The following is a 27,262-nucleotide window of genomic DNA, read 5'->3' on the forward strand; positions in this document are numbered from 1 at the left end:
AGAGAAGAGTTGAAGTACCTGTTGGGTGGCCTCGAGTCTGCTAAGTTATTTGCTGCAAATATGAGTGGGAGAAATGATGTTGGGGAACTGAAGGAACATTTGGAACTATCTCTGCCCAGAAAGAGGTAGGAAGTCAATGAGTGTAGGATTACTGAAAAGGACTGAGAACCTGGTGTAGATTATGTGGCATAAATCATTTCCCCCTCTTGTCTTTCCTCTTTGGGGAAGGTAACTGTGTTGGGGAAATGGCCTGACCAGTAAAATACTCCGGTTTTCTCATCATCCCTCCCCCATTAGTCTGTTCTGTTCACTTCTGAATAGCAACAATCCCTGCATTCTCTCTGTTCATAACCCTTGCCCTCATAGCCCACACTGCCCTTTTCTGTCTGGCTGCCATCTCCTTTGCAGCATGCCTGCCCTTTTAAAGAACATAGAAGTTCCTTTTCTCCTTTGCTCATTTGCATTATCTTATGACTTTCCTCCAGCAGGATTAGAAGCAGCATCTTGCCTTTCTTTGCCTTTTCCATCAGCGACACAGTTGTTACTGGCTTGGTTTTTTTCTTTCTCTTAGCAGGGGAGAAAGTGCAAGACTTTTATGTTATTAGAAGACTTTGGCTCCATAGTTTTAGAGGATTGTAAATGGCCATTTTCTGGGACTTAATTATAATAAGAACTTGCCTTTATAGAGAGTTTTAAAGTTTGCAAAGCATTTTATACACGTGAGCTCATTGGATTATTAGAAAAACCCTGTGAAGTTGGTGCTATCATTAACCCCATTTTATAGTTGAAAAAATTGAGGCTCAGAGACCTAAGTAATTCACACAGTGTCAATCAATCACTTAACAAACATTTATTAAACATTTATGTGTTTCTGTGCTAGGTGACTTTAGGAGGAGATTGTGTGTGTGTGTGAGTGTGTGTGTGTGTGTGTGAGAGAGAGAGAGAGAGACAGGGACAGAGAGAGACAGAGAGACAAAGAGTGAGGAGAGACAGAGAGAGACAGAGAAAGATTTACAGCTCAGGGCACATGGACTCATATTCACATGGTTTCTGATCTCAAATAGGGGAATTGGGCTTTTCTGTCTTCAGCTCTTTGACCTACTAATTCTAGGGACCAACTCTGGGGAAACTTCTAAAAAAAAGTTTAGGTGTGGTTCATAACTAGGGTCTCAACAAAATGTGACTAACAGGTCCCTTTTAGAAAAGTATTCAGTATATAATGTAAGTGTCAGACATAAAATAAGTCTATTTCTTTCACCAGAGAAAGTGCTTAAGATCCAGAAGACTTGTAAGTGCTCATTAACATATATGAAAAGGATAACACATTCATTACACTGTCTGTTGGGGTAAAGAAACCTTGGTGGGGCTTCTAAACAGATATTCTGCATTAACATTCACTTTAACTTGCACTGTCCAAGCAGCTCATAGGTTCATTTCTCGTGACAATGAAGAACATGACTTTCTTCAGTCCTTTAGCTGAAGACTGCTCTTGATGGGGCAGTTCTCCCAGTTCAGGAAGTATACTCCTATAGAAATCCACCCACCCCCCATTGGACAACTGGAATCCGAATCAACAAGGTTAGGATTGAGTTTCTCTGGATGACTGGTTGCTGACCTGTGTTCAGGGAAGGAAACATAGCAGAAGGAAGTCAGGGATCCCAAGCCCACCTAGACAATCAGATCGATCAAGATTGACATGTACATCTCAAGCAGAGAGAGGGGAGAGAAATCCCTTTCCCTTGGCACGAAGTCCAAAGGAGATAAAGCCTTGGAAAACAAACCAAAAAGAGAAGGGTAGAATCATTTCTGCTGGTCTTAAAGAGCAGTAAGGAGGAGAAATTCTTACACAAGAATCTGTTCCCTGTGAAGCTTAGTCATTCACCAGTTTTTACACAATCTTCCCAGTTCAAGGGATCAGTCTGCATTTGGTTTGTGATCTCAGCAAAATCCATGTCTCTCAGCCCAGAGCCAGAGTAAATGTGTAGTTCCATGGGAGGTGCTTCTTTCTAACAAAGTTCCATGCCTTAAAATTTTATCAAGATGATTGGGGACATTTAATTAATCAGAGGCTCCCTGATCAACCTCCTTTCCCTGGATTCAAAATAAATATAAGGTAGTTGTTTGGGAGGCAGAGAGAAGGAACTAGAGCTATGAAGAATCAGGAAAGGCATCATGCAGATGGCGGGACCTAAACTGATTCTCGAAGGAAGCTGGGGATTCTTTGAGGCAAAGGGAACACATTCCGTGCGTGTGGGACGACCATTTGCTGAAGCATAGAGATTAGAGATGGAATATCATATGAGGAACATATGATGTGCTAGAGGGTGCCACAGTGCACAGAGCACCAGGCCTAGAGTCCAGGGAACTCATCTTCCTGAGTTCAAATCCAAACTCAGACACTTACTAGCTGTGTGACCCTGGGCAAGTCACTTAGCCCTTTTTGCCTCAGTTTCCTTATCTATAAAAGGAGCTAGAGAAGGAAATGGCAAATCACTGCAGTATCTTTGCCAAGAAAATCCCCAAATGGAATCACAAAGAGTGGGATACAAAACGGACGTTCCTTAAGCTCTTCTCATATGCTGTGGCTGGAAGGCTCTTCCCCATTTTCTTACTTCTCTTCAGTTTATTAATGTCCTTCCCAAAACAGAGAGCCTAGAGCTGATCACAGTACTTTGAATATTGTTGGGGGGAGGGCCTAAGAAGTATAGTAGGACTTTTTTCCTCCCTAGATCTGGATTCTCTGCTTTTTTTTTTTTTTTTTGAGATAATCAGGATTAAGTGACTTGCCCAGGGTCACAGAGCTAGTTACTGTCTGAGGCTGGATTTGAATTCAAATCCCCTTGATTCTAGTGCCAGTGCTCTATCCACTGCACCTCCTAGATATCCCTTTCTCTGCTTCTCTTAAGCAACTTCAGAATGCAGCAAATCAGTTGAAAAGCATTTATTCTGCACTTTCTAGTGCTAAATATGTGTCTGAGAATAAAAAGAAAGGCAGGAAACAATCTCTGCCCTCCAGTAGCTCATAATCTAAGGAAGAAGACAACATATAAATAGCTAAGAACACACAAGATATATACAGTTATTATTATACAGAGTAGATTGAAGGTAAGATCACATCACAAATGGCTAATCTAATCCACATATGTAAATTCTTAATACCCTAATAATTCAATTAATAAGCATTTATTATTTATTATATGTCTTACACTGTGCTGAGCACTAGGATATAAAGAAAAAAATTTAAATCTGGATATCTTATCTTTAGATTTTGTTCTCGTTTGGTTTCGTTTTGCCTCTTTTGAATCAATACTCATAATTTCTGAGAAAGTAGAATGGTCCCATTTTATAGCTGAAGGGCATTAGGGAATCTGGTGCTAAAGGAATTCTTCTTCTGATACTATCAATGTTAGTAAAAGCTCCCTAGGGAATTCACCTGCCTAACTGTTCCTTCCCTATCTTAATCCCTTATTTTAGCATTTGTAATAATCTCTAGAGCAGCCAGAAAGTGAGATTTTGGTGGGAGGTGAAGAAAAGGTGCAAAAATAACTAAATTACTAGAGTAAGTATTTTTTTGCACCAAAAAAAAGATCTACATTAAAAAAAAACCCTCAAGTGACCGAAAATTGGATTCCTTAAGAAAGGGGTGGGGGTGGGGGGGTTCAGACTCCGGTGAATGATCTTGCAATTTTACTTTCTGTCCTGGCCTTTGCTCCAGTCATCTCAGCATGGTAGTGTTGAGAGTTTTTGCCATATGAGAGACTCTTCGGTAGCAGCTGCTTCTCTTTTCCCTTCTGTGAGACGAGACTTATTGTTTCTTCTTCCTAAAGGAGGCCATTGATGTAAGCAGCCGCTCTCGGATGGTTTCCGAAGGGGTTTCAGAACCGTAGATTGACCAATTCTGTTCCTTCCCTTAGGTGTTCCACTCATAGGTGAAGCACTGGACGCACGTTCGCTGCCTACTAAGCGCTTCGGGATTGATTGATTGATAGATAGATGTTAGAGGAGGGATGGTCCAAGTCTGGGAGGGGTTGGGATGGGATGTTCTGGAGTTCTGTGGATCTGCACTGGAACGATAATGGACAGCTACAGATTTGAAAATAGAATAGAAAAGATCTCTTCTGGAAGAGTTAATGTTCCCTACACAGCTAATAAACAGCTTTGTAAGGACAGGGGGGGAAGTCTGTAATTCAGTTGGAAGTGGCAGGGTGGAAGGTGAATGTGGGGAGTTCCATGGAACTCTTCATGTCAGAGGGGAAATGAAAGAGGGAAAAACCATAGGGGCAGGCTCTCTCAAGAGGCATTAAATACTCCTGCCATGAACTCACTTGGTAATGTGAGTTTAATTGGTCATTTTATCCGTGACAGACTGTTTGCTTTTGCCTCCCCCAGTGCTTTTAGGGATAATTGTAACATATCCCAGGCTTGCTGTCCTTCAACCCCGTAGTATAGTATCAGGGATTAAATGGATCACCACTATTACCCTCACCCTAATGTTCTGCAACATGGTAGAAAAGAAACCAAGAAGCTTGTTAGAGAGAGGATGTCCTGGGTCTGTTTATCCTTCGAAGGAGCGCTCTGAAGTGCCATGGTTTTTATGGACAGGTTTTTCTATTTGAAGGCACCACCAAACAGCTACATCACTTAGAGCTTTTACCAATGTTTACCAAGTTGCCAAAGGCCCTTTTACAAGAAGGACTGTAACTTCGGGAGAGAGGGGAGCAGTTTTAGTTATAATAGCTGAACAGTTCCAGTGGCGGTAGCTGCAGGGTTTGGAAATGGTGGTTTGAGCAGTGGTTATAGCTTTGGCATGGGCCATAGTTCTGCAAATGTCATGTAAGACAGTGGGCCAGCCTGCATCATACACAATTTGGGAATGTGTCTGTTGTCCAAAGTGAAGTATAGCAGCGTTCTAAACTAGCCCAAACAAACCCCATATTTGGAAACAAAATAATTTCTAGAGCAGAGTGTTTGTTTCAAAGGAACTTCTATGAATGTTTTCAGAAACACTGTCTTACCAATACCCCAGGGAAGGGAGACAGTGCCAGCTACCGATAGGAAGGCCAGCAAGGGTGTTTGTACCCCCAGATCAACCAAATTCCTTGAGTGCTTTCATATCCCTTTTTGTCTAATAGGACTGATGATATTTACTACCTCTTTGCTGATTCCAGACCTGGAAATTATGATGATACCTTTCACTGAAGGATTACATACCAGCACAGATCATAGTGTACATCGTAGGGACTTTTGTTTGGCTCATTCAGTATGTTCCATTACTTTGTGTACTCTGTCTTTTATATAGAATGGGAAGCAGCAGTGGTGTAATATCATGGCCACATTTCACCTCAAGGATCTCAAAACACTTTTAAAAAGATAATAAGGAAGCTCCCTGTTTGACGTCTTTTTTTTTGACAGATCATTAATATTTGTTTGATGGACATTTGTGAACAATGGCACAACTAGAGATCTATGCATCAATAACAATTTTCAAGAATTTCCACTGAATTGTAGAGCAGAAATGATTTCCCCTACAGAAAGTGGTTTAGAACTTGCTTCCCTGCTTGACTGAACAATACCTGTTGCCTCTGCCCCACTGTGGGGGTGGGAGAGACACTCTACAACTGGAGTTTTTATCCTTTTTTCTTTCATGAACACTTTTTATAACCTAATGAAGGCTAAAGATTTTTTAATCAGAAAATATTTTAATGCATAAAATAAAATTAATAAGATTACAGAGTAACCCAATTACATTGAAATTTAGTTATTAAATTTCTTTTAAAAAGTTCAGACTTCTAGTTGAGAATCCCTGCCCTAAAGACCTATTTTTGTTACTTGTTTGGAATTATTCTAGAAATCAATGGAACAGTGTGGTGTAGTGGATAGAGTCTTGGATTTGGAGTAGGGAGGATCTGGATTCAAATCCTACCTCTAGCTGTGAAACTCTGGACAAGTCACATAACCCCTCTAAGCCCTGCTCTAATCTGTAAAACTAAGTTACAGAAAGACAATGCATTATAGATATGGAGGGAATTGTACCATCAGTGAACTTCCAGATGCTTAACTTATTGACTATTCCAAAGATTAGTAATGAACCTTGTGACTCAACTTAAAATCCATATCTTGATGAGAACTTGGGCCCACTATTCTAAGTTATCACTGGGAGGCTTTCTAGTTTAGTCTGATATCTCCCGAGCACTTTTGATTCTTTCTAAACCTGGAAGGGACGGTTCACTCTTCCCTCCCCCAGACAAAATTCTGGCTTTACACAGAACTCATTGATTTCTCCAAAGACAGCCCCAAGAAAAGCAACAGAAATGTAAGGCAGGGTGAGGGTGGGTGTTGTCTAAAGGAATTGGATATGTTTGACACAGCAAAGAGGGGCCTAGAGAATAGTCTGCAAATCCCCTTAGGGGGAGTTTGTGAGTGGAAAGCAAGGAGTGGTTCCACTGGATTGTACAATGCAACTTTATTCTACACACTGAAGGCCCTGAAATGCTGTTTGGTGTTAAGTGACACCAGGCAGTGGTGTGAATTACAGAAGACAGGGGAGAGGAGAGGTGACCTGGGGAATGCATTACAGTGTGAAAAAAAAAACAGGTACCCTGTAACATGTAGAGAAGAAGGTATGAAAGGGGGAGGCCTGTGGAGATTGGGTAAAAGATGAGACGGCAAGGTTGACAGGGCTACAAGAGGAAAGGCTTTATTACCTGTGGCATGAAGGCAGGGGCTTGAAAATAAAGGAGAGCCAACAGGAGCAACACAGGAGCAAAGAAGGGAGAAATGATATAAGATAACCTGCAAGAGTTAAGGAGTTGATCCAAAGGCAGGAAATGATGAAAGTCTGAACACTGTTTTCTTCAAGTATGTGTTTCTGTTAGGACATGGGCCAAATTTGAACCTCCATAGCAAGAGATCTTAACCTGGGCTCCACACATCGCCAAGGGATCTGTGGATAGATTTCAGGGGGTTCATGAACTTGGATGGGAACAAAAAAAATGACCTCTTTATTTTCACTGACTCTAATTGAAACTTTGCATTTCCTTCAATTATTTAAATTCTGAGAAGGGTCTCATAGGCTTCATCAGACTGCCAAAAGGTTAAGAACATCTTTCCCTTCTAGAGACTACTAGTCATTTAGTCAGTCAACAAGCATTTATTAAGTGCCTACTATGTACCAGGCACTCTGTGCTAAGCTCTGGGGATACAAATAAAGGTTTAAAAAAACAAAAGATAGTCCCTGTGCTCAGGAAGCTTACATTCTAATGGAGAGGGAGGAAACATACCAATAACTCTACATTTTATACACACACATATATATATATATATAGTAAATGGAAGTTATTCTTAGAGGGAAAGCCCTGGGTAGAAGTTGGGGTGGGAAAAACCTCTTGCAGAAGGTGGGACTGTTGTGGTTTGGGGTGCTGGGAACCCTTAAATGCAAGGGTGGGGGGGTCTGCCTTGAAAGAATTTGACCACTCAAGCCTTGCAGTCAAAGTACTGAGATTTTATAAACCAGTTAGGCAGTCAAGATTCCTAGTAAATCTGCAGTATTGTGATGCCAGTAGGAGTTCCTAGAGAGACTTCCAATTTGATGAGGATGGGACCAATACTTTTATATAAAAAAAGACTGTGAGAAGATCTGGGTGGGATTAAGGAGCTGCAAGTAGCCTGGGGTTGGCCAAGTGCAGACAATGAAAGGAGTTAAGTGGTCAGAGAGCCACAGTGAGAGTGCAGTTAAAACGATTAGTCAGTATCTAGGTAGAAATGTGTGGGAAAGTTCAGGGACTAGGTTGCATTCAAAGACAAGGTCTTTTCCTTTTAGGGGTCCAGGGAGAATCCCATAACCCCATCAGGATGTGGTTTGAATCTTTTCTTAAATTAAATTTTAGTTTTTACAATAAACAAAAATCCACCTTCACTCCATGCTCTCTCTTTCCCCTCTTACCCACTGAGAAAACAAGAAAAACAAACTCCTTTTACAAAACCTCTTTTTATTTAGTCAAGCAAAATAAATTCCCACACTAGTCCTGTTAAAAAAAAGTCTGTCTCAAGCTACGTTCTTGAGTTGATGACCTCATCATCAGGAGTTGATAGCATATTTCATCATGAGTCCTCTTGAATCAGAATTGGTCATTGCATTGATGAGAATTCCTAAGTCTTTCAAAGTTAATCTTCACAATATTGCTGTTATATAAATTATTTTCTTAGTCCTTCTCACTTCATTCTGCATCAGTTCATACAAGTCTTTTCAGGTTTCTCTGAAACCATCCCTTCATCATTTTTTATAGCAATTGTATTCTATCATATCCATATACCATGACTTGTTCAGCCATTCCCCAATTGCACTCTCTCAATTTCCAATTCTTTATCAAGTCAAGCAAAGTCAACAAGCATTTATTAAGTGGTTATGTTATGCCAGGCACTATGCTAAATGCTGGGAATACAAATGCAATCCAAAAGAAAGACAGTCCGTGTCCTCAAGGAGCTTAGATTCTTTTTTTCTTTTTAATAGTATTTTATTTTTTCCAACTACATATAAAGACAATTTTCAACATTCATTTTTTGATAGATTTTCAGTTCCAAATTTTTCTCCCACCCTCCTCATCTTCCTCTCCAAGACAACAAGCAATCTGATATAGGTTATATATGTACAATAATGTAAAACATATTTCCACATTAGAAAGAGCTTATATTCTAATGGGGGAAGACAATATATAAAAAGAAACTAAAAAGCTGAGGAGTGGATAGGTGAAGTGGGGCCATGATAGAGAGAGTCCAGAGTCAAAGAACCTGGGGAGGAATGAAGACATGACTAACCTAGGCATCTTCTTTAAAATGGAGTCCTGGGAGAAGCCAGCCAATCAAACAAAGGGGCTTCAGGGATGGAAAGGACTTCCAGTGTGAGAGATCCAAGGGTAGAGTGAACTTCCAGGCTTAGGAGGCTTCTTTGGCATGGTAGAGAAACGCCAGAGTCAGAAATGAAACCCAGACAGGAATGAAGACTGTACCTTTGTTTTATCTTACTGAGCACAAAAAGAGCGGCTGTGGGTATTCTTGTACATGTGGGTCCTTTTCTTCCTCTCTCTCTCTCTTTTTTAAATTTCTTTGGGGTATAATCTAGTAGTGATATCACCGGGCCGAAGGATATGTATAGCTTTTTGGGCATAGTTCCAAATTGCTTTCCAGAATGGATGGAACGGTTCACAGCTCTACCCATTTTCTCCCCATTTCTACCCTCCCCCCCATTCCAAGATGGCATATATTCTGATTGCCTCATTCCCCAGTCAGCCCTCCCTTCTTTCACCCCACTCCCCTCCCCCGTCCCCTTTCCCCTTCCTCTCTTGTAGGGTAGGATAGATTTCTATGCCCCATTCCCTATATATCTTGTTTCCCAGTAATGCATTAACAAACTTGGCCAGATAGAGTTTGCTTTGCTTAAAGACTAATCCCTTTTTAGTCTACCCTCCCTGTTCTTTCTCCCTTTCCCTCCTGTCTTCCTATTGAGTAAAATGTACCCAACTCTGTGTGTGTGTGTGTGTGTGTGTGTGTGTGTGTGTGTGTGTGTGTGTGTGTATTATTCCCTCTTTTGACCACTTCAGATGAAAGTGAGGTTCAAATGTTACCCACTCCTCCTACACTTTTCTTTTGGTTTATATAGACTTTTAGTTGCTCACCCAGATTATGTGACAGAATTTTCCCTATTCTTCCTCTCCCTTTTCCTCTCCTAGTATATTCCTCTTCCCCTCACTTTTCATTCTTCTTTTAAGATCATCAAAACATAACAGAACCATTCCCAGATCTTCTGCTTAATTAAAACTCCTTCTGTGACCTGTGATGATAATAAAGTTCCGAGGAGACTTGTGTGTCATCTCCCCATATTGGAATGTAAACCTTATGATTACTTGTTCATGCTTACTTTTCTATGTCTCTCTTGATTCCCATATTTATATCTCAAAGTTTCTATGCAGCTCTGGTCTTTTCATCAGGAATGCTTGAAAATCCTTTATTTCATTAAAAACCCATTTTCCCCCTATAGGTTTACACTTAGTTTTTCTGAGTAAGCTATTCTTGATTGTAAGCCTGTATCTTTTGCCTTATGGAATATTGTAATTCCAACCTCTTTGTTCCCCTAGAGTGGCAGCTACTAAGTTAAGTATAATCCTGACTGCCTCATTGGTACTTTAGTTCTTTTTATCTGAATGTTTGCATTTTTTTCTTTGACTAGAAACTCTGGATTTTGGCTGTTATCAGCGTTGTGCTGGAGTCAGCTCAAACTGTCCTGTAAGAATAGATTGTTTAATTTTCAGTGTTGGCAATTAGATCTCAGAAATTGGCAAATGCTGCAAACTAGGACTTGATTTACTGTTTTGTTGACTGTCTAGAATTAAGAAAGGAGAAAATTGTTAATAATGCTGATTTAACCTGAAAGTCTAACAGAGGTATACCCCTTCCCCCCCCAGTCAGTTATTAAATATTTATCAGCATACTCCTAAATATGATATTCCTGGGTGTTTTCATTTGGAGGTCTCTTTAAGGAGGTGACTGATTGATTCTTTTTATTTCCACCTATCTCCTTAGTTCTAAGAGATTTGGGCAATTTTCTTTTATGATTTCTAGAAGTATGATGTTTAGGCGCTTTTTTTGGTCATGGCCTTTAGGTAATCCAATTATTCTTTTTTTGTTTTGTTTATCATTTTTATTTAATATTTTAGTTTTCAACATTGATTTCCACAAGATTTTGAGTTACAAATTTTCTCCCCATTTCTACCCTCCCCCCCATTCCAAGATGGCATATATTCTGATTGCCTCATTCCCCAGTCAGCCCTCCCTTCTTTCACCCCACTCCCCTCCCCCATCCCCTTTCCCCTTCCTTTCTTGTAGGGTAGGATAGATTTCTATGCCCCATTTCCTATATATCTTGTTTCCCAGCTGTATGCAAAAAGCAACTTTTTTTTTTAAGCATCTGCTTAAAGTTCCAGATTCTCTCCCCTCTTCCCTTCCCACCCACCCTCCCTAGGAAGGCAAGCAATTCAACATAGATCACACATGTATCATCATTATGTAAAACACTTCCACAATGCTCATGTTGTGAAAGGCTAACTATATTTCCTTCCATCCTGTCCTGTCCCACTTTATTCAGTTTTCTGCCTTGACCCTGCCCCTTTTCAAAAGTGTTTGCTTTTGATTACCTCCTCCCCCTATCTTCCCTCCCTTCTATCATCCCCCTTTTTTTTATCCCCTTCCCCTTACTTTCCTGTGGGGTAAGATACCCAATTGAGTGTGTATGTTATTTCTTCCTCAAGTTGAATCCGATGAGAGTAAAATTCACTCATTCCCCCTCACCTGCCCCCTCTTCCCTTCCAACAGAACTGCTTTTTCTTGCCACTTTTATGTGAGATAATTTACCCCATTCTATCTCTCCTTTTCTCCTTCTCTCAATATATTCCTCTCTCACCCCTTAAATTTATTTAATTTTTTTAGATATTATCCCTTCATATTCAACTCATCCTGTGCCCTCTGTCTATATTCCCTTCGACACTCCTAATACTGAGAAAGGTCTCATGAATTACATACATCATCTTTCCATGTAGGAATGTAAACATAGCAGTTCAACTTTTGTAGGTCCCTTATGAATTCTCTTTCTTGTTTACCTTTTCATGCTTCTCTTGATTCTTGTATTTGAAAGTTAAAATTTCTATTCAGCTTTGGTCTTTTCATTGAGAAAGCTTGAAAGTCCTCTATTTTATTGAAAATCCATATTTTGCCTTGGAGCATGATGCTCAGTTTTTCTGGGTAGGTGATTCTTGGTTTTAATCCTAGCTCCTTTGACTTCCAGAATATCATATTCCAAGCCCTTTGATCCCTTAATGTAGAAGCTGCTAGATCTTGTATTATTCTGATTGTGTTTCCACAACATTCAAATTGTTTCTTTCTGGCTTCTTGCAGTATTTTCTCCTTGACCTGGAAACTCTGGAATTTGGCGACAATATTCCTAGGAATTTTCTTTTTGGGATCTTTTTCAAGAGGCGATCAGTGGATTCTTTCAATTTCTATTTTACCCTCTGGCTCTAGAATATTAGGGCAGTTTTCCTTGATAATTTCTTGAAAGATGATGTCTAGGCTCTTTTTTTGATCATGGCTTTCAGGTAGTCCAATAGTTTTAAAATTATCTCTCCTTGCTCTATTCTCCAGGTAAGTGGTTTTTCCGATGAGATATTTCACACTATCGTCCATTTTTTCATTCCTTTGGTTCTGTTTTATAATATCTTGATTTCTCATCAAGTCACTAGCTTCCACTTGCTCCAATCAAATTTTTAAGGTGGTATTTTCTTCAGTGGTCTTTTGGACCTCCTTTTCCATTTGGCTAATTCTGCCTTTCAAGGCATTCTTCTCCTCATTGGCTTTTTGGAGCTCTTTTGATATTTGGGTTAGTCTATTCTTTAAGGTATTATTTTCTTCAGTTTTTTTGGGGGGGTCTCCTTTACCAAATCATTGACTTGTTTTTCATGGTTTTCTTGCATCACTCTCATTTCTCATCCCACTTTTTCCTCTACTTCTCTTACTTGCTTTTCCAAATCCTTTTTGAGCTCTTCCATGGCCTGAGACCAATTCATATTTTTCTTGGAGGCTTCTGATATAGGCTCTTTGACTTTGTTGACTTCTTCTGACTGCATGTTTAGATCTTCTTTGTTACCAAAAAAGGAATCTAGACTTTGAGTTTCAGTCTGAGTTTGTTTTCACTGCCTGTTCATGTTCCCAGCCAACTACTTGACCCTTGAGCTTTTTGTCAGGGTATGACTGCTTGTAGAGTATAGAGTACTTTGTCCCAAGCTTTAGGGTCCAAGCACTGCTGTTTTCAGAGCTACTTCTACTCCACCATCACTCCAGGCTCTGTCACTGCAGTGCTCCTCCTCCCCCAAGAACTGCCAGCCAGGACTGGGATACAGATCCAAGCAGGGCACAGCAAGAGAATCTGCCTTTGTGCCCACAAAGCGCTCCTTGCACTCCTGCTCTGATCCGCTGCTAGATTCTTCCCACTGTATGAGCCAGGGACTCGGGAAGCAGCTGACACTGTAGCTCTGGAAGCAGCCTTAGGAGCTTCCTGCTGCTGCCACCGCCACCACTGCACCACCTCTGCCACCCCCAGGGCTGGTGGCCGGACCTCTCTGAACTCGATCTTGTGGTTTCCCTCTAACCTGCTCTTTGGCATTTATGGGTTGAGAAGTCTGGTAGTTGCCACAGCTCACTGGTTCATGGCCCCAAGGCCTGTTCCAGCTGGCTGACTCTGGGTCTGGTCTGTCCTGGAGCCCAGCACCATGTGATAGACCCTTCCCGGCAACCATCCAGGCTCTCCTGGGTTGGATACTTGTTTCTCTCTGCTATTTTGTGGGTTCTGCAGCTCTAGAATTTGTTCAGAGCCATTTTTACAGGTGTTTGAAGGGATTTGGGGGAGAGCTTAAGCAAGTCCCTGCTTTCCAGCCACCATCCTGGCTCCCAATTATTCTTAAATTTCCTCTTCTCAGTTTATTTTCCAGGTCAGTTGTTTTTCCTATGAGATCCCCACCCATTTTCTTCCATTTTTCAGTCCTTTGAGTTTTAAAGATATTTCTTGTTGTCTCAGGAGTCATTAGCTTCCATTCTTATTTTCCATTCTTATTTTCAAGAAGTTTGTTGCTTGGGTAAGGTTTTGTACCTCTTTTGCCAAGTTGTTAATTTCCTTTCCAGTTCCTTCTTCCATAACTCTCATTTCTTTTTCCAATTTTTTCCCCTAGTGTTCTCATTTCAATTATGAAAATATTCTTAAATTTTTTCAACTCTTGCTTTATCTCTTGTAGAAATTCTAGTTGAAGTTGTGCTGAAGCTGCTTCTCTTTGAGGCTTTGCTTATAGATATTTCGTAAATCTTTTTTCTGGATTTGTGTCATCAACATTCCTGTCACCATAATAGCTCTTTATTGTGAGATCTCAAGGATGGTCCAGACTGGGGACCAGCAGTCTTTCAGTGCTACTAGAGTGATCTGATTGCTCTAGAGAAAGTCTGATTCTGTCCTCCCAGTTTGAGCTGTGCAAATTGTTGACCTAGGTTTGAATATGAGCAACATGTTTGTGGCCTTGTCCTGGTTGAACTTCCAGTAGATATCTATTGGACTCTCCTACTATCAGCCTATTAGAGAGCTCTGCTGGTTCAGAGTGACAGAACTGCAGACCCTCCTTTAATCTGGGATTCCTATTCTGGTTATTCTACAAAAGGCTTCAGACTGTAATGAAGGTGGAAGTGAAATCCTGTACCACTTCTGGAGTCAGAGCCGCACATCTGCCATTTGCGTCTGAATTTTCTTCTCTCTCAGTACACAGCCTAAGGTGGATGACTGTCTCACTCTGAAATATTACCTCAAGGTCTCCTTCCCATTTAGCCCTGGATTTGTGACCCAGACCCTAGGTAGTAAGCAGGAGAGCTGCTAATTGGGACCTATTCCTGCACCCTGAACAAATTCTATCCTCATTAGGCTGGATCTGGGCTGTCTTCTAGCCTTAGTATATAGCATCACCTAGCTCTAGAATACTCCTTAGGAGGCTAACCCTGGCTAGAACTCATCTCTTGTGTCTGCAGACCTCTTTTGTTTCAACCTGGATTGGAAAAAATGACTATGAGTTTTTTCTTTAATTTCCCAGGACTTAGTGACTTAGTCTGATGTTTTTTCTAGATCTCTGTAGAGGAGGGGGGTGTGTGTGTGTGTGTGTGTGTGTGTGTGTGTGTGTGTGTGTGTGTATGTATGTGTAGAGCTGTGTAAAGGAGTTGTGGGGAGGAGCATCTTTGTCTGCTGTTCCCTTCAGGTGAGTGTTGAAGTATGCTAGCAAAGCTAGCAAGGTGAGAGAGAGAATGTTCCAGGCGTGGGGACAGCCATTGAAAAAGCATGAAGCTGGGAGATAGAACGTCCTGTGAAAAGAATAGCAAACAGGACAATGTAGCTGGATCATAGAGTACGTGGAGGGGAGTAAAGTGTAAAAAGACTGAGAAGGTAGGAAGGGGTCAGATTGTAAAGGGCTTTAAAAGCTAAACAGAGGATTTTATATTTGTTCCTGGGTATAATAGGGAGACACTGGTGTTCGCTGTGGGGTGGGGGTTGACTTGGACAGATGTATAATTTTTAAAAGTCACTGGAAGTTGAGTGGAGGAAGGTTTGGAGTAGGGAAAGAGTTGAGGCAGGGTTGTCAATTAGAAGTCTATTGCAATAGTTTGGGTACAAGGTAATGAGGACTTTATACAGAGTTGAAACTGTATGAATGATGTTGTGACGCTAGAAACACCAAAGATTTGACAATAGATTGTGGGGTGAGTGAGAGGGAGGAACCTAGAATAACAACAATGTTTTCTGACTGGAAGAATGATATTGCCCTCAACAGTAAACAGAAAAGTTGGGAACAAGGAAGAGTTTGAAAGGGATTGGGAGAAGTAATGAGTTCCACACTGGACATGCAAAAGACACTGGTCAGATAGATAGGAAGAGAACCAGGAGAGGGCAGTCTCATGGAAACCTAGAGAGAGTACTGAATAGAGTAGGAGAGCATAACTGACAATGTCAAAGGCTGCATAGAAGCCACTGAGAAAAGGCCATTAGCTGCATTGTTGGTGGAGTTGTGAACTGATTCAACCATTCTGGAGAGCAATTTGGAACTATGCCCAAAGGGCTAAAAACTGTGCATACCCTTTGATCTAGCAATACCACTATTGGGTCTGTATCCCAAAGAGATCATAAAAAAAGGAAAAGGACCCATATGTACAAAAGTATTTATAGCAGTTCTTTTTGTGGTGACAAAGAATTGGAATTTGAGGGAATGCCCATCAACTGGGGAATGGCTGAACAAGATGCAGCATATGAATGTAATGGAATACTACTGTCTTATAAGAAATGATGAGCAGGCAGATTTCAGAAAAATCTGGAAAGACTTCCATGAACTGATGCTTAGTGAAGTGAGCAGAGCCAGGAGAACATTGTACACAGTAACAGCAACATTGTGCGATGATCAACTTTGGCAGACTTGGCTCTTCTCAGAAATACAATGAACCAAGACAGGGGTGGGGAACCTGTGGCCTGGAGGTCACATATGGCCCTCTCAGACCTCAAGTACTGCCCTTTGACTGAATCCAAATTTCCCAGAACAAATGCCCTTGAAGTTTGGATTCAGTCAAAGGGGCCCCACTTGAGGATCTAGCGGGCCATGGCCTTGAGGTTGTAGGTTCCCCACCCCTGATGAAAGACAATTCCAAAAGACTCATGATGAGAAATGCTATCCACACCCAGAGAAAGAACTTCGGAGGCTGAATGCAGATCGAAACATACTATTTTCTCTTTTTTTTTTTTCTTTTTCATGGTTTTTTCCATTTGTTCTGATTCTTCCTTCACAACATGACTAATGTGGACGTATGTTTAATATGATTATACGTGTATAGCCTCTATCAGATTGCATGCTGTCTTGGGGAGGGAGAGAGAGAGAGAAAAATTTGGAACTCAAAATCTTATAAAAGTGAATGTTGAAAATTATCTTTACAATGGAATCGGAAAAAATAAAATACTATTAAGTGGGGAAATGAAGAGGCCATTAGATTTGACAATTAAGAGATAATTGATAACTTAGGAGAGAGCAGTTGCAGGTAGCTTTCTCAAGGACATTTGCTTTGAGTGGGAAGAGAGGCCAAGGATGATGGATCCAGGTGGCTGGATCACTTCTCTTCCTAAAACTGATCTTTGATACCATAATTTCCTTCTCACACTGTGTTATAAGCTTGATCCTGGGGGTGGAGAGCCCTTGGTCAGAATCTACTCTAACCTCTATGGAAGCAGGACCCAACAAGACACCAGTATTGCATCTGGCCTCCCTAAGGCAGTAATACAAGGAGACACTCCCTAGCAACTCACTCCAGGAGGGAGCAGACAGCAGCCATGTGGGTTCTGGCTCCCTGTTGTGTTACCCATAAGGCACACAATTTATTGCAGGTGAAACCAGCAATGAGCTATATTCCCTATGGCCAAGATCATAAGGAGTGTGTTTGAGGAAAGGATGGAGACAGAAGGAGGAGAGGAGAGGAGAGTAGCAGGCAGGAGAGTTCCTGGGGTGGTACTCTCAGATGGGATCGTTCTCTTGCTTTGTGCTGTTTCCTTCTTCCAGCTGAGCTGTGTGGGGAGCTTCTGTGCGAGTTCAAGAGCTGTTAACTTATGTAAAATCATGGCTGTTTCTCTGGCACAGATGGAAAAACCACTTTTATATTAGATGTGACCCTTCTTTCACAGCTTGTCCCCCCAAAGCCCTGTAATGTTCAAGTAATCTTGAGAATGTTGCTTAAAGGAATAGTTTCCAGACAAAACAACTATTAGAGCAGTGGAATAGGAGAGGTTGGAGATGAACTGTTACCCAGATGTTTGAGGCCCAATATCCTTATTTTCTGGCTTGAGTGTTTTAAAAGTTAAAGTACTTCCCTAGGAGTTACCAGAAGGCTCCCTCCAGCCTTTCTCTTGTGTTTCACTTTGACCACACAACTCTGGGAAGTCAGTTGTGAAACCAAGTGGTGAAAAAGGGGGCATGACATCTCAAGGCTACCTAAGGTCAGTGACATGAGCCCTGGCACCCACTCCATATTCCATCTCTTGTCCCTGCTCTCCAGAAAACTTCCTCTGGATAAGAAGGGCTCAGGAAGACTGGAACACAAAGTTCACTTGAATGGATTTGGTACTTCAGTCATAGGCTTTCCAATGGTGTTCTCTCCCTTCTTCATTTAAATATACGGGAGTGATAGAGAGTGACCAAGCCAATGAGAACTCTAAGATCCCATTTTCCGAATTGCTCCTGATCAATTCATATAGATTGTGATGTGAAATTTAATTACCCATTAAGATGGGGAGGAAAGAGAAATATTGGGCCTTAAGCCAGAAGCTAGTAGTGTTACTACAGCAAATAATTTGAGATATTTTATGCAGCAGATGATATTATGGTGGCAGGAATGGTGGGAAGGGTAGGGCTCTGTATGACTGGCTAGAGGACTCAACAGGATCTGAGAGTACTGACAAGGTTCACCAGCCCCAACTCTGCTTTACTAAGCAGTCGGTCCCTATTGTAAATATGACATAATTATATTTTGCAAATCTTACAGCACTGTATATATGCAAGCTATTTTTTTTAAATTACTGTTCTCTTATTTTTATCTTTTTTGATGGAATTTAGATAGAAATGCTCCAAAAGAGGATGTGGGGAAAATTGGGATGCTAATGCATGGTTAGTGGAATTATGAACTGATCCAACCATTCTAGAGTACAATTTGGAACCATGCCCAAAGGGCAATCAAACTGTGCATACCCTTTGACCCAGCAATACCACTTCTAGGTCTGTATCCCAAAAAGATCATAAAAAAGGGAAAAAGGCCTACATGTACAAAAATATTTAGAGCAGATCTTTTTGTGGTGGCAAAGAGTTGGAAATTGAGGAGATGTCCATCAATTGGGGAATGGCTGAACAAATTGTGGCATATGAATGTAATGGAATACTAGTGTGCTATAAGAAATGACAAGCTGAGGGAAGTGGGGGGGGGGGAATTAAGAACTCAAAATCTTATAAAAGTGAATGTTGAAAATAAAAAATAAATTAATGTTTAAAAAAATGACAAGCTGGCAGATTTCAGAAAAACCTGGAAAGATTTACATGATGTGATGCAAAGTGAAGTGAGTAGAACCAAGAGAACATTGTACACAGTAGCAGCAACATTGTCCAACAATAGTGCAGCTATGATGACTTTGCTCTTCTCAGCAATACAGTGATCCAAGACAATTCCAAAGGACTTATGATAGAAAATGTTAAGCACATCCAGAAAAAGAACTGATGGAGTCTGAATGCAGATTGAAGCATACTATTTTCACTTTATTTTTTTGGGTGTGTTTTTTCTTTTGGTCAGTTTCTTCTTTTACAACATGACTAATATGGAAATATGTTTTACATGATTGTACATATATAACCTATATCAATTGCTTATCGTCTTAGGGAGAGGGGAGGGAAGGAGGGAAAAAATTTGGGACTCAATTTTTAAAAAATCATTGATAAAAATTGTCTTTATATGTAATTGGAAAAAATAAAATGCTATACCATTAAAAAAAGAAAACCACACACACACACACACACAAAAATGCTCCAAAACCAAGTTACTACCATGTTATTATTCTTTTCATACTTAATATTGCGTTGACTATTATACAGGTAGATAAAATTATTCCTTTTTGTGAGTGAATAAGAGTACTGAGGTACCTAGGTATTATAGAGGATGGAACAATGGACTTGGAGGCAGGAAGATGTAAGTTGAAATTCTACCTCAGTCATTTACTGGCTATGTGAACTTGGGCAAATCATTTAACCTCCCTGTGCCTCAGTTTCCTCATCTTTAAAATGAGGGGGTTTGTTGACCTCTGAGGTCCTTTTTAGCTCTTCTGATTCTGTGTAAGCTCATCTTCTGTAGATTCACTGCCAACATGTTTGGGACAGTCCTAGTAGCAGTCAGGATGACATGTACTTCATCCTGTTTCCACATGGTTTTAATTTCTTTTACTAGGTCTCTCTATTTTGAAAGCTTTTTATTCCATGTAGTTTGAAATCTCCTGTCACTCTTATGTTCCTGGCTACGCATTCTTTTGGCTCCATTAACGTTTCCTTTACGATTTGGATGCTTTGGATGCTAAAGACATTTGGAGCATATAAGCCCAATACTGGGACAGCTAGGTGAGACAGTGGTTAGAGTGCTGGGCCTGAAGTGAGGAAGATGAGCTATGTGACTGTGAGCAAGTCACTTAACCCTGTTTCCCTCAGTTTCCTAACCTATAAAAGGAGCTAGAGAAGGAAATGGCAAGCGATTCCAGTATGTATCTTTGCCAAGAAAACCCCAAATGAGCCCCAAAGGGTTGGACACAACTGAAAATGACTGAACAAACAACAGGTTTATTGTCTGTGGTTTCTTTCAGAATAATGTAGTTTCCTTTTTATTTTTTGAATGTTTGCTTTTATTTTCTGCAACTCCTGTGTTTCTTGATTCACATGATGCATAGCAAACAAATTTTTCTAGCCCCTCAGTTTTATTCTGTGTATGTCCATTTTTAAATGTATTTATTGTGTCAGATTGTGATGTTTTGTTTTCTTATCTAATCTGTCACTCTTTTATTTTACTAGACTGTTTAATCCATTCACATTTAAAGTTATGAAAGTTAGGCTTCTATTTTTCTCCATTTATCTTTAATATTGCTTTTTCAAGTTAAGATTTTTTTTCTCTAGTTTGCTGTAAACACAGTACTATGTCTCTTCAGTTTAGCTTAATAATTTTTTTAAGATGGGCCTATTCTCACCAGCTCTTTTTTCAAAGCCTCTGCATGGTGCCTTCCCCTTTGCCTTTTTGTTACCCCTTTCCCTTTGGAATTTTTATTATCAGTTCCTTTCTCTTTCCTGTTTTTATCTGATTATTTAATTTTTCCTCTTTTTTTTTCAGTCAAGTAGAATCACCTTTCTTTTCCTCCCCTTCATCTTGTCCTCTTTGTTAGTTTTTAAATTTTCATTTTCTGCACCAATTTCCAATGAGGATTTCTCTCCCTCACACTCTTCACTATCCATTTCCCCTTTCTGTCTATTCTAGACTCTCATTCTCTAGGTCATGACCCCTATACTTTTCTAGCTCCTCTCTATTCTCTGCATTCCTTGTAGAATCAAAAATTCTTAGGTTCCCATTCTGGGTTCTCCCCTCTATGCAAATTCTGCCATTGCCTGACAGAACTTGTCCCTGAGGAGTTTCAACTCCTCTCTTCCTGAGGCAGAACAAATGGTGTCTCTACACACCAAATCCCCAGAGATAACACCCAGCACAAGGTCCCCATCTCCATCCACAGAACATCTCTCTTCACCCATAGAAATATTCATCAATGGCAACCCCTCTCACTACTAAAAGAAGGCTTACCCCTTTCTTTCCCCTTTTCAATACCTTTTACCACCTTCCTACCCACTCTCCTGCAGGCTTTCCTCTTCTTGAGAGATCACTGGAGTCATGACCACTGGAGTCATCCTTTCTTCATAGTTAGCCCTTAACTTCTTCCCCGTTTCATTCCTTTCATGCACTCTCCTATTTTGTAATTTAGTCCTATTAAAAAAAAACCCAGACATTAATTCATTTGTAGATGGTGAGGTCGTAAGGTTCATCCATAGTATCTGAGGCCAACCTCTCCACTGTATTTCTACCTAAATTCTGCCCTGTGTACATTTAGAAAGAAATCTCTTAAGGGTCACTCTGCTGTCACTGTTGCTGTCCTTGGCTGCTGCATTTGTTAACCCTTCCTGAATTTCTGTTGTCTAAGGTGTTTGAGAAATAAATAATTTCTTCAGGTCTGATTTTCTTCCTAACAGTGTTTTGAATACCTCTTTATTATTGGACATCCGTCTCTTTTTATTCATGGTTAAGCTCAGATGTTCAGGCTAGATCTCTTTGGGCTACATTTTGAGCTCCATTGCTCTTTAGAACCCATTATGTTTTCTGGTAAATATAACAGGCTTCCTTTCCTTCATATTTAAAGGTCTTTCTCCTTGTTTCTCAATGTAATTTTAAAATTAAAACACTGTGTCTTGGAGTTTGCAGCCTTAGGGGTTTTGTTGTTCTTTTTCTGGAGGAAACCTATGGACTTTTAAAACTGGCCTTTTTTCCCCCTTGTGTTCAGAAGTTCTAGATAGTTTTCTTGTATTATTTCTGGCATTATGGTGTTCAGGTTTTTAAAATTTCTGTTCTTCTGGGAGACCTATAATCTTTAATCTATGCATCCTGTCCTCAAAAACAATACGTTTTGCTTATATGGAAAGCATGCTTTCTTTTATTATTGCTTCTTTTCCAGATTGTTTTTCACTTCTCTGCGTTTTCATTCTCAATCATTTGTCCTTTCTTTTGTTTCTTTTGTGAGACTTGCCATCTTGGAATCAAGTTTTGCTATTTGGTCAATGATTTCTCTTGTGCAGGCCATAAATTCGGTTTTCACAATTCTCATTTGTCTTTTAAACCAGTCAGGAATAATGTGTTATGATTCCATGCTCTGCTCATAATCCATAGAGATCTCTATCTCATCAAATGTTGAATCATTTCCCTTTGTTTTACAGTATTTATTCCTAGATGCCCGAATTTGTTTACTAGATCTGGAGGCCATATTTCTTTCTGCTCTTAACGTCTTCCATCTTGGTTTGTCTGCTTATGATCAAAGTCTTTGAGTTTTCTTCCTCCTGCGACTTTTACTAATTTCAGTCTCTTCTCTCTTATTTTCCCCTACTGTTCACTTTCTAACTCCCTCCCCTCTCATGGTGGTTTCCCTAAGGCCTGGATCTCAAAGCATCTAAGCCTCCTCCCATGCTGGGCGATTCATATTTCTCCAGGCTATGTCTCTCCCCCAAGTGACTTTGGGGATGATGGAACTGACCCCAGATGAATAGTGGACTGTTTCCTTCAAGCTTAGTGAAATATCATGTAGCCCCAACCCCTCCCTCCTACCACTTTCCTATCCCTATCTCCTGTAGGCCAATCCTACCCCCACCCCCATCACTGCCCCCCCCCCCCACACAATGTCCTAACTCGTTCCCTCTCTTTCTCAGTACTTCGGCCCAGAGTTACAGAGCACTTCCATGCCGCTGTTATCACAGCCTGGGCAAATTTCTGCCCAGGAGATCAATGTGCGGGATTACATTCTGTTGTAGGCCCATGGGTCAGGTCGGCTCATACAGCCTTGCTGCCATAAATGTGGTGAGCCCTGGGGCCAGGGGTGCTGTGGGAGCTAGAGTTAGATGATAGTTCACAGAGTTTTTTGTCATTTTTTTTAACCTTCTTTAGGTTCTTGGTTTCCTAGATCACTGAGACAACTGAACTTGCTTTATCTCTGCACCATAATGTCTATTTTGGAGAAGTTTGAGAGGTCATGAGTATCAGAAAAAAATGTCTAGTCCTCTATCTTGTTGGTCATCTGACCTCAAGTCTTATTCCCTATAGTTTGGAGATTATGATTGTTTCTCTACTTATATCCTTAAATATTAATTGACATTTATATTCTGCTTTCCTCACAATAAACCTGTATGAGATTATTATCCTTGTTTTACAAATAAAGATACAGACTCAGAGAAGTTGAATAACTTGCTTATGGTTACATAGTACTAAGTGTTAAAACTGGGATTTGATCTTAGGTCTCCTGATTCCAAATACAACATTCTTTCTGCTGTGCCAAATACCTTTCTGCAAACACAAACTGTACACACACAGAGACACACACACACACACACAGGTCTAGATATACGTATGCGCACATATAAAAGTTTGTGTTATATATCCATAGAGATCTAGAAATAGATGTATGTATATGTGTACACCCACAAGTATATGTATGTGATACCAATGTAATATGTATATATGCACGTTCTCCATGTATATATGCATCACCTTGTTCTCCCATCACATGCATGTCATTGCTCCCCCTACACTGTGACTTCATGTATTAGTAAACTTGGTGCCAAGGTTTAAGAAGGACGCTGATAAGCTAGAGAGTGTCCAAAAGAAGGCTGCTGGGTTGGTGGAGGGCCTTAAGTCCATATCATATGAGGACTGGTTGAAAGAGCTGGGCATGTTTAGCTTAGAAAGGAGAAGAGTCAGGAGGACATGATAGCAGTATCAAGTATATGAAGGGCTATCCTGCTGAGGAAAGATTAGATGTTTCGTTTGATCTCAGAAGAGGGGCCAGAATCAAGAACAGCGGATGGAAGTTGCAGTGTCAAATTTAAACTCAATGTCAAGAAAAACTTTCTAACCATTAGAGCTATCCATAAGTGGAATGAGCTGCCTGAGGAAGTGGCAGGTTCATCCTCCCTGGAGGTCCTCAAGTAGAGACTGGACAATCCCTTACTTGAGAGTGTTCTGCCCAAAGGAAGTGAAATGTTGATGCTCTAGTTTTTTGATGACCTAGTTAACTTGGGGTTTACTGGCTAGATTTCTTTCTCAAAGACCAAGCCTTAAACCCAGTTCACTCAGGATCTCATGGACTGGACAACAATGGGTCCCTGCCCAAGCGCCACTTAATGATTATTTTTGGGCCCTCCTTGCTCAGAGTGAATATAAATACTAACTGTTTCTCTTTTGGCCAGCAACCTGAGAGTCTTCCTCTCCCAGATTAATTTTTTTTTTTTTTTTGATTGAAGGACTGACTTCAACTGACTCACTTCTTAAAGAGGCCTATTCATTAAATGGGTCTTGCCTCTCTCAAAGTGAGCACTTGAAAAGACCTTGGCTTAAAAGGGCCAAGGCTCCCACTGCATCCTGGGCCATCTCTAGTTGTCCTGATTAATATCTGGCCACTGGGCCCAGATGGCTCTGGAGCAGAAAGTAAGGCTGGTGACTTTGCACAACCCTCCCTCACTTACGTCAAAGTTAAGTGCAAATACTGTCATCACCTCCCTGATGTCATGGTCCTCTTCGAGAACAAAGGACAAACTACAACTGTTACGGTGAGTATTCCTTTTATGTGTGGGTTGGGCTAGATGGCTACGGAGATCCACTCGAACTCCATAAATTTTATGATTGTACAAACACATCCCACCTCTGTGGCTGAAATCTCATGCTTGGCAAGAGTCTTTCAACTTAACATCTCTAAGGAGTGGGCAACAATGTTACAGCTCTCTCAAGCTGGTTGAGAGAGTGAAGCAAATCCATGAAAGTGTTTTCTTCTTTGCAATCCAATTAAATTTTGATGTAACTTGTCTAACCTCACATACCAATCCAAAGTAATAAACATGGCAATAGCCCCCTGATGGAAGCCCTTTGATTAGTGCTTCTCTGCTTTTCATTCCATGTTCTTTGACCCTACCGTCAGTAGATTATCAGAGCTGCTTCCTGAGTTTTAGGAGTTGTTCCTTTCTCTGAACTCACCATTCCCAAAGTAGTCATCTTTCTGCTTTGATGCCTTTAGCATAAGGGAAACTCAATGTGAGTAATCCCATTGCTTCGAGGTAGTTTGGCTTTATGGTCTTGCCTCATTGAGGAGCCAGGCTTCATTGCTTATAGATTAACTGTAGAGATGAGGAAGTGGTATTGAGGTACTGCTGAGTCTTCACTTTCTGGAAATCAGTAGAGATTGAGTTCTTCTCTGCTGTTGTTTATGACAAGAGGTATAAGTTATCCTGGGATGTTATTTGAGCATTTGGATCTGAGTTCTTGAATGATAATCCAGCAATAGCAGCCTACCCATTTCCAAGTTAAACATTTGCGTTCCTGGCATGGTTGGCCTAGTTTCATTAGTTGTGACTTCTTTTCAGTTTCTCTCCTGTTCAGGTACCTGTTGGTCAAGTTTATTTCTGGCTCTTGGGTATTTGTGTATTTTTCTAGAAAGGAAATATTTCTCTTTCTCACAGAGGAGGCTCAGCCAAGGACAGGAAATTTAGATAAGACCATTCAGTAAAAATGAGAGAATCTTGGTGTACTAATTCCATGAGTGGCACATAGAATCTTTTTAGAAGTCACATACTTTGTTATTTGCAAGGTTGGCAGGTTGAGGCGGGGCAGTCTCCTGTACATGTTGGTGCCTGCCACTTGGGAAAATGTGTAGCACATTGCATTTTATTTTTCTGCTCTTCTGTCTGTAAATTTTCTCACAAAAAAGGCTATAAATATTTTTTTCCATTTGTTCAAAGAGTAAGATATATGTTTTTACTAATTTAGTTAAATTAGTTCAGCAAAATTCACACCCACTGTCCTATCTATTCCTGCTGGGTATATACTTTGCTAGACTTTTTAGGCTCTGGACCAGGAGGTAAGGGTATGATTGGTGTACAGATGGAAGAACCAAAATCATTTTAGATGGCTATCATGGCTTGTCATCATTTGAACCGGTGTTCACATGTGACCCTGTTATATCTTGTAGCCGTTTTGAGATTTTTAGTTTCAGATCCTTGGTTTCCTTTTGTGGCCAACAGCTTAGCTTACTTCTCCTTAGTAGTCATGTCATGGAATCAGTATCCTTCCCAAATGGTGACATTGCAATATAAATACTTAGCAACTGCTACACAAAACCTTACAAATGGATTACCTTGATGTCTATCATGTAAGGGAGCTCTTAGGTTCTTTTTTTTTAAAAAAAAAAAGTTTTAGTGATGCCTTTTGTTTTTTCTACCACAATCTTTTCCTGATGTATCCCCCTATCCCACAATATACACATTAAATTCTCCTTCGTAACAAAGAAAAAGAATTACAACTGACTGACAATATCTACCTTTCTACTTAAAGGAGGGCATTATATTTCATTAGATATTTTCCAGGACTAAGATTTATCATTCTAAATAATCTTAGTCTGATTGCCTTTTAGTGTTTTCATGACCATTATTATGTATTGTGACAACATATATATCATTCTTCATGATTTCTGGTAAGTTGTCCCATGTTTCTCTGATTTCCTCTTGTTCTTCATTTTCTATAGCACAATACTGTTCTATTAAATTCATATGTGACGGTTTTTTTTTTCATCCACCAACCAAACAGTGGGCATCTACTTTGTTTCTAGTTTTTGGTTTTTGCCACAAAAAGTAATGCTGTCCCTATTTTGGTGTATATGGGCCCTTTCTTTCTGTCTTTGCTCTCCTTTGATATATGTCTAGTGAGGGATCAAGGAATCCTGAGTTCATAAAAACTTTTGCAAGTGCTAGAGATAACATTCTTTAACTTTTTTTCCCCCAAGGGTCTTCTTTTCTTTACCTAACCTGATGCCCTATAATCTTTGACTTTGACTTAACAGGTGGAGATAACACCTATGTGTGGTGCCCAAAACTACAAGATATTATCAAGGCCTTTCAGAACCTGGGAGCAAGAGGACCTAACTTATATCCCAACGCATCTCATCAGCTTAAGCCCTCTGTCCATGATAAGAGGTAAGTGTTTCCTCTTCATGAACTTCAGGAAATCTTGATCCTTGGTAGAGAGCTACTTCCTACTAGAAAGTTTTCTCAATTAGTGCCATTTATTTAGCATTTTTTGAACTCAAACCCTGGCACAGTATTATAGTAGTATCTATACTGAAATACAAAAGCTAGAGCAGACAGCACCCACCTGAGGGACTAAAAGTCTAACAAGAGGACAAACACCAGTAAATACCTATGACTATAAGGCAGAAACCTATAAAAGTAGTGCATATATTTAAATACTGCGACATACAGTAATGTGTTCGACTAAATATAGCTATGTATAG

The 27,262-nt window shown here is 40.3% G+C and overlaps 1 protein-coding gene across 1 annotated transcript in view; it reads left to right on the forward strand.

Annotated features, from left to right (window-relative positions):
* The window catches only part of FAM178B (family with sequence similarity 178 member B), a 125,821-nt gene that overhangs the window by 34,190 nt on the left and 64,369 nt on the right, over positions 1-27,262 (forward strand). The window contains exon 9 of the mRNA XM_036752206.1: positions 26,813-26,945. Coding sequence (XP_036608101.1) covers positions 26,813-26,945 — 133 coding nt within the window. The remainder of the gene's footprint in view (positions 1-26,812; positions 26,946-27,262) is intronic.

The sequence above is a fragment of the Trichosurus vulpecula genome, chromosome 3 (assembly GCF_011100635.1).
Source record: "Trichosurus vulpecula isolate mTriVul1 chromosome 3, mTriVul1.pri, whole genome shotgun sequence".
Lineage (NCBI taxonomy): Eukaryota > Metazoa > Chordata > Mammalia > Diprotodontia > Phalangeridae > Trichosurus > Trichosurus vulpecula.